The sequence below is a fragment of the Phaethon lepturus genome, unplaced genomic scaffold, assembly GCF_000687285.1.
Source record: "Phaethon lepturus isolate BGI_N335 unplaced genomic scaffold, ASM68728v1 scaffold46723, whole genome shotgun sequence".
Taxonomy (NCBI): domain Eukaryota; kingdom Metazoa; phylum Chordata; class Aves; order Phaethontiformes; family Phaethontidae; genus Phaethon; species Phaethon lepturus.
The window spans coordinates 41,015-49,595 of NW_010530683.1; the positions used below are offsets into that span (position 1 = coordinate 41,015).

The window sequence follows — 8,581 nt, forward strand, 5'->3', positions numbered from 1 at the left end:
CTAATCAGGAAGTATTGTAGAGTAGCATCTGGGTTTCAGGAATATAATAAATATCCTAAAAATAATTACCATGAGCAGTTTTAGCGACTGTCAGTTCACATTTTGCTCTATTAGAGCTCAGCTGTACAACGCCCTGTGTTTAGCGCGTCACCATGAAAAAAAACACATTCTTAAGTTTGTTAAACCAATTCTCACTTGAGTTGTCAGATGGTGGCACCAATCATGCATATAAGACATGGGAACGAGTTCAGGCTCCACCGCAGACAGTCTGCTTCACAATCATTTTTCTATTCTGTTTGAACACCTACTCTTACGAGGTGTTACAAGATGACTTCAAAGTTGAAGGCATGTGCCACTCATACAGTGCTTTAAATACTCAGCAACAGGGCATGAGCCTAGAACGTGACAAAGTGCAGCTTGAAGCTTGACAGATTGAGATTGACAGTGCTGCTGTTCCCCCTACAAAGATATGTATATTTGAGAGAAAGGACCAGTTTTATACAGCATTCCCCATGCTGCACATAATGAAAAAAAAAAAAACAACCATATAAAGTATTCTCCTATCCTATTTTCTCTCCCAAGGTCCAAAGCATCTAAAAAACACATTTTTATTTCCTTGTATATATTCTAATCTCTGATGTTTGCCCAACTTGGGAGATAACATTAACTGCCACTGCAGAGCCACCAAAGGAAATGAAAGAGCACTGTGGGATAAAGCTTGCAGATAAGAACTTGTGTATCAAACTACTGCAGTATCAGTTTGATCTGCATAGAAAGGCAGAACACGTACAAGTCACCTACTCATTTGCATTTTGTATTTAACAGAACTTTCAGAGAAAACTGGAAATGACAGAAAGCAAAGCCAGCTTTCCTAACAAAATGCTAAATAAAGGTAAAAAATAAAAACAACATTGAGACTTAGTGCCTCTTTTCACTAGTTCCCCAGTGAAATGGATTAGTACACAAAAACTCCATTTCTAAGTCCCTAAAATTAGGCATCAGAGGAAGAACAAATGCATTTCCTGAGTCAATTTTCTACCTAAACATTACATTCACAACTCACAGCTTCACCTTCACCTATCCCACCAGCACTGAAAGAAGGGAGTGAGGGCAGGGGGGAGAGAAGGGAAATAGGCTTATCCTTTGCTACGCATCTTGCTAATTAAGACCCCTAGGGTAGCTAGCTCAGGCATTAATGCATCGCACAACCTGTAACACAGAGCTAAGCACAGGCTAAGTATTCATCCAGAGTCCCGTGTTAAGTTTTGTAAATCATATTGAATCCCATGCGGTGATCATTACTCCAGCTACCTGAAAGTTAGCTTGGATATAGCTACACAAAATACAGTCCCATCTCTTAAGTACACAGCGCAGACATACCCGTAATCCTCTGTGCAGAAGGGTGTGACAGACTCCTCTCAATTCCTGCTTATTGCTTTAACAACACTCTGCTGTCAAACCTGGAAAGGACATTCTGCAATTCAACAACACAGGCCAGAAGAAATGTGAATCTACATACACAGTCATGCAGGAAAAACTCAAACAAAACTAATCTCAACTGGTTCATGTATGTTGCCAAATCTTTTGCTGATACCCATTATGTGAATGGCTTTAAATGTGCTTTTTTCTGGGGGGAAGAGTGTTTGTTTGGATTTTTTAAAGTTGTTTATTGTTATGGTTCTAGAAATAGCTTTGATTTCTCAAACCTTTCAAGGCCTATGTAAACAAAATTATTAATAATATAGCAAAAGTTTTAATTCAGAGGTAACCAGCAAGTTAAGTATGGAAATCTGCCATCATCGGTATAATAGCCTTAAATTAATAGAACAGTTCAGTCTCACAGCAATTGTAAAAGTGTTCTAACATTAACTATAGTAGTTCTTCCAGTTTAGATTTATATTGTAAAATTCATCATGTTCAGTGAATTACATTCCCTTTTTGCTCAATGTGAGATTATAAGAATTTTGGCTCCAGTGTTGTGAAGGGAATAATGCTTAATTTTCTTTAATTTTAAAAGAAATGGAATTAGTTTTGCCCAGCGCCATTTTTTCTCGTGGTATATAGCCACTGGCAACTTTAAAGCACAAGAGATTTTATCAAGGGGTCATATAGTTCACTGCTTACCTTAGGCTGAGCTGTACACAGATCTCCCCTCGCTTAGTTGGATCCTTACTGATAATAGCGAGAAACATAAAAACCTGAATTTCACTACAAACAGGATCCCTCCTCCTTCCCCAGTTAAGCAGGGCTCTGCACAGAAACTGGAAAACTATGAATACTACACTTATGACATACTCAGTCCTCTATACATGCCTCAGTCATAATCCCTCTTTTCTTTCCCCAACTGTGATCAAGCTTTTACTATTTTCATTTAAAAATAACTAAATCAAAGTTAGTCCATTAACACCTCGGATGTTCCCCAGAATAACAGATTTTATTGATCTGAAATTCTCAGTCATTCCCTCATCAGATAGTTATCGCACGAGAAATGTCACTGAACCAAAGAGGAGAGAGGACATTTTTGTGTTGCCAGTAAATAAAAACAAAAAAGCATCACATTGGTTAGTTTCACATGCATGTTGAACAAAGCAGATAAATACTTTAGCAAGCCAAAATTTGATTTGCTGATACGTCTATGCTAATACTTTCAGAAGTCTATCACACCAGTCATATCAAAAGCTGGACCTCGCAGAGAAGCTGTAACAATAGCACTTCCATTAAATTGGAAAAAGGCAGCTGGAGCTTCAAATTAGCATAATTTCCCTTGGTTAAAACAAAATGCAATATCTGTTAAGTCAATGTAATAAAATTAGGTGAGCTGACCACCAGTTTTAATCAGCATCTCATTTGACATTTGAAACTCCAGTAGGCTTTAGGTAGCACACAGCTCACAGGAGCTAATTTTTCTCTGCTTTCAGTGACAAGTTTAAATAATCATCACAAATAGCTACTAAATAAAAACAAAGATGCCATTTTTAAAGAGGAATGTGCTTACTCCTTGCTTGCAAAGACTGCTTTATACCTTCAAACTGGGAATACTCCATATTTATGGCTTCTGCATAGACACAGCTTCAGCAATGCAATCTTGCTCTAAGCAGGTCCACACTCTTTTAAAAATACAGAACATGAGCGTTTTCTTTTTTGGGCACGCACATCGTGTTGAGGTTAGGTAGTTCCTTGCCACAACCCTTCCGCCCCAATGCCTAGAGAAGTTGGCTAGTAAAACATATCCCACCTTCCGATTACCATCATACATTAAGAGGAACAATATTTGAGAAGTTCATACTGAAAACATAGGCACTGAATAGACCAGAAGAATGCAACCTCTTCCAGCAGCGTCTTTTTCTAACACAGATCTCCAACTGCCAGGATGCCAATCAACCTCATTTAAGATAACTGCATGTGTCTTTATGTGTCTCTGTAATTTTCTGACAGTTTTGTCTTCTTAGGCTGCAATATTGATCACATACTGATGACAAATACCATCTTCATTCAAGGCCGCTAGCCAAGGAACATGACCTAAGCGCACCTTTACAAATCAACCATCGCATGCAACAGAGTTGCCACTCACAGTTAAGTCACAGAATAATGTAGGTTGGAAGGGCCTCTGCAAGTCACTCAACCCACCCTCCTGCTCAAAACAAGTCTAATTAGATCACAGTGCTGAGGGACTTGTCCAGGTATCTCCAAGGACGGGGATTCCACAACTTCTCTGGGCAACCTGTTCTAATATTTGACCTATTTCACCATAAAGCACACAGCACTTGCACTTTGCCTAAGTCATTAACTCAGAAAACGGTTTCTCGCATACTAAAATCATCAAGACCACACTGAGTCAATCCCCTTACAAAAAAATGGGGAAAGATGAAGGAGGTGTGTAAGGAAGGGAGAGGAAGGGAGAGGAAGGATGAGAGCGAAGACAATTTCACCCAAAACAGAGGAAAAGTCTTTGCACCACTCTTCACCAAGCCATGAATTTCTGTTCTCTAGCACAGATATCACAACATAACAGCCAATGCAGGTGAGGTAAAAGACAAGGGATGAAGAAGAAGAGAATGGAGACCATGCTCCCCTTGTTTATCATACTCCTCCCTCTATTCAAAACTGTTTCACTGTATCCAGACACAGAAAAATGGTTTGCATGCAGGAACTGAAAATGCCATCTCAGCATCAACTGTTTGCAAACACTCAATCCTCTTAAAGGCTGACAGAAAGAAAAAAAGTCTGGTGGCAAACAATCACACAAACAGAACCTGTGGTGACTGTCAAGTGTATGATCAGAGTAGAAAAAAACATCTTGACTTTACTGAACAAAACTGTCAAGTGATCAAAAATCTATGAAAGAATTCCTTCTTTTAGCATATAGGGAAGCTGGTTTGTGTGTCATACAAAAGCAAAAACCCCCAAATTAAAGATGATGCCCCTCTAGTTAAAACACCACCTGAATAATTTTACTCATAAAAGCAACCTGTAAGTGCCCCTGAATTAATTATGCTGACAACTACTGGGAACAAGAACTTATTCAGCTCTTCAAAAGATCACTTTCCAGCTATGCCCCAACCCTACAACAGAAAGAGAAAGAGGAAATGGAGCAGCGGTCTGTAGTTTTTAAGAAAAAACACAGTTCTAACATTCAAGATATTAATGAATATGTTTAGTGCTTCTGTATTAACCATGCAGAAATGGTTATCAGAGCACCATGGTATTAACTGTACACTTCAGATCTGGTATAGGAGTAATAGAAAAAAGAAATGATGATGAGAGAAAGAATGATTATTTTTCTTCTCCCCCCCCAGCTCCTGCCAAACCACTAGCAAGTATTAACACTCTTTAGGTCTGGATACTTGCCAGTTAGTACAAAGGCCAACAAAACCAGAAGCTGCTAGAAACACAATAGTTTTGGGGGACATAAAACCTTAATAACAAATATGGACAGAGACTGAAGTTAACTACTCCCAAATTCAGTAAATATAGCAAGTGAAAGGGAAAAAAACTGAAAAAGCATTCTTGACAACTGTCAACTATTCAAAGTGAAAAACAGTAAATCAAAATTTCAAGTAGGAATCCCCCAGTTTCCTTCTGTTACTTTTTTAAATAACAGGACAGGCTACCTTCACACCCCCAATAGGGTGCCAGTCACCCCCAAGATTTTGTGAAGCAACCACCTGTACATGAAAAGAACAGTGATCTTGAGAGCTGCAGCACAGTACTGTAATCAGAAGACAAAGGAGGAAGCAGCAGCTTTTCCTTTCTCTGGAAAAGGCTAAGCAAGTAGTACTTCACATATTTTAAAAGTTTAAAGAAAGCTGTCAGTTTGTGTTTCCTGAATGGCAATACCACCCACTGCTATAGAACCACCAGGCAAAAGGGTAAGGGGATCCAGCGTACTGCCAGGGTTACAAAAATCATAGAAGCAGCTTTTACCATATAGTGCCCACAAAAAAAAAAAAAGGCCACGCACTTTTCCTCTTCACTCAGCTGTTTTACAATTGCAAGCCAAAGGTCAACTATCTTCACTCACTTTTGGAAACCAGCCACAAGATTAGTAACAACCAGCTTAATGGCTACAGTTCAAATGCTATTCAATCAAGTCCCGAATATGTGGGTATGCAGCAGTAATGGCATCATGACATCATAGGCAAGTTATCTGCTGAAACTAAGAGTCAGACAGAGCGCATCTTGCCTTCTCTCCCCACAAAGAGAAACATGAACTGCCAAGGAGTGGGAATTAAAATGTTAAGAGATTTTGTTCTTTCCTTAGTATGGCCAAAGCATAATATTTTGCTACGAAACAATCCTTTGCCATCATACTACTTGACTTTCTGGAGGTGCATCAAGACAGGTGTCCAACTGCTAGATTTAAAGAAGTCTTCATTGCACATCAAGTTATGTGTGCGCCTCAGCAAGGGATATCTAAAGAGCGAAGCACGCAGTTGCATTCAACATGGTACAAGTGTATTTCTCTTCCCAATACATTTGAGGGCAACAGGATTGACCTGATCAATAAGACAGATCACATGAGGCACATGAATGGGATATGCGGCAATTTCTCAGTCATGAGCAAAGTACTAACAAAACAGATCTGGCATGTCTGATAGAAATTAATTTCCACAAGCTGAAACACATTTGAAGTGAACCAGACTTTCAAAATGACAAAGTGCCACAGAAGTTTGTCAGTTTGAGTAGTGAACTGTAATAATTTTAATTGTTTTTGGCTTATTTGTCTGAAATTTGCCAGCTTTAGACAGTTAACCTTACCATGCTGCACAGAACTCATCTCAACTATATGCTGAAGAAGGATTCTTGAAACACTTGGAGTTTCCACCAACTTTAGTGATAATCTTGAGCAATTTACCATTTCTATGACTCAGTTTACTCATCTATGAGGGAAATATGTAAAATTTGTAAGTATTTGTAGAATGTGAGCTGAAAGGAAATACAGTTTGAAGAACTGTTCATCAATGCTTTGAGGAAGTCTTCAGCCTAGGTTTTGTGTAGAGAAGGAAAATCCCTCTGTATTCTAGGAAAAATACAATGATTAATGTAGTGTAACAGCATACATACCACCATATTTCTATTATTGTGACAAAATTTGTATCTATGGGATAACATCAAGTAGCTAGGACTCAAGAATATCTTACTATTAGCCACTGTGAGCAGTTATAAGAGTTTTAGCACAGACTAAACTTTCAAAAGTCTAAAAAAAAAGTTATTTTTCCTTTAATTCTTAGAGAAGAAAATATTTTTAAATTAATGCAAATTTTACAAGACTTTTTCATGCACTTCAGCAAACTTCTATACCAAACTAGATTAAATTAATTAAGAATACACTTTAAAAAAACCTGTATTTCATTATACTTAATTTTTCCTTTGTGTTCCGCATTTTCTACAAGCTGATTTCAGCTGTGCTCTACTTCAAATACACTATAAAAGCTGATGGTAGCTAGTAGTAATCCAAAATAGAAGAATACAGGTCAGGTTAAGAAAAATAAATGCAAAGTTATCACAGAAGACTTCTAAAATTCTGACAGTCTCAAATGTTTAAAAACAGCAAAAGGAAATATTCTCGTAATTTACATAAACCCTGGAGTTGCGGTGTACAGGTCTAACAGGCATTTTAGGCCAATTATGGGCCAGGGATGTGTAGGATATATACAGATGCAATTACTTTTAAAGTTAACAATTGCAAAGCAGGATACATTTTTGCAACCTTTATCTGCTGATGGCCACAATATTACCGCACTTTTAACAAAGCCACAGTTATGTTATTGAAATATCATCTATAAAAGACGCATGTTAAGTTTACACATAGAGGTATTTTTTTTCCAACTTATTGTAAAATAGTAGTTGAAACCAAAAATCCCTGGCAAAATTTTTGAGCAAGATGAGTAATCCCACTGAGGTCTGCAGGACTTGTTTTGTCAGCATACACAAAGTTACAGTCTTACATCTGCAGGATAGGCACCTCTCAAAACAGTTTCTACTCAAAGCATTTTACAAAGAAGCAGCTTAAAATACTTTAACACTAAATACATCACTTTAGGAAGGTAAAGCTCATCTTGCACGTTTATGGAGAAACACTGACTCTGAATGACACTCCATTAAAACATTCTGCAATATGGTTCGTATTACTTGGAAGGAACAAAGCTCAAAGCTATGCTTCACTGAGGCCAAATCAGTATGGATTTTTGTATTTTACTCCCCCACAAAATAAAATTTTGGGCTTGCTCTGTGTGTCCAGTTTTTTAAAATAAAGTTTTAGAAATTCAAATATTTTTCAAATTCCTTTAGCCAAGATGAAGCCTAAAAAGCCTTTGATACATTGAAAGAACTACAGACCAAAACTCCTCTAATGCACTCCAACATCCACTTACATCTGCACACATCCATTAAATATTCAGCCACAAGCTTATCACTCCAGTTCACCAGGACTGAAGATAAGACTCTGTACCAATATTTGACAGCCTGATGCTAAAAGATTATCTACTGAGAAATAATCTAATAATTGTTCTCTGATATTGGAATCCTTGGCAGGAGGCAAAGGAAAGGAATACCAAATTGATCTTGATCGCTTTAAGGGGTTTCCTCTCGTAGAAGGGAATTCAGTGTAGCAATTATCTTGTACTTCTGCTTATTTGCTACTGTGTTTATGACTGAGTTTTCAAATATTCCAATCTCAGAAGAGAGAAATTAGAGACTTTGGAATGCATGCTTAACACAGAAATGAAACAGCCTGTCCTGCTCTTAAAGAGGTCAGACTGGGATTGAGGAAATCTTGAGGTACCCTATCAAAAGGAGATGGTGTTCGCTGGGGACGCAAGAGAGGGTCAAGTCTGACGGACAGGAAGAGACAACAGAAGCTGAAAAGCCGAGGGCGAAAGGGGTAACTCCCGAGCCCTCACCCTCTGCTTACCTTAAGGATATCCCCCCGTTTGAAGCTCAGCTCGTCATCCGCGGTGGCTTTGAAGTCGTACTTGGCGATGGCTTCCATGCTGGGGCTGCCGCGCACGGCGGTGCGGGCGCTGGGAAGGAAGCGCTCCCCGAAGCCTCCGCTCCTCCCGCGGCGGCTCCCGGCTCAGCC

The 8,581-nt window shown here is 38.7% G+C and overlaps 1 protein-coding gene across 3 annotated transcripts in view; it reads right to left on the bottom strand.

Annotated features, from left to right (window-relative positions):
- GRB2 (growth factor receptor-bound protein 2) overlaps window positions 1-8,571 on the bottom strand; it is a 46,342-nt gene extending 37,771 nt beyond the window's left edge. For 2 of the 3 annotated variants that reach the window (XM_010284326.1, XM_010284325.1), the window contains exon 1: window positions 8,414-8,491. In XM_010284326.1, coding sequence (XP_010282628.1) covers window positions 8,414-8,491 — 78 coding nt within the window. Of the gene's footprint in view, window positions 1-8,413 lie in introns of all 3 variants that reach the window. The other variant, XM_010284324.1, reaches the window with a different exon arrangement.
- Between the last annotated feature and the right edge of the window lie 10 nt (window positions 8,572-8,581).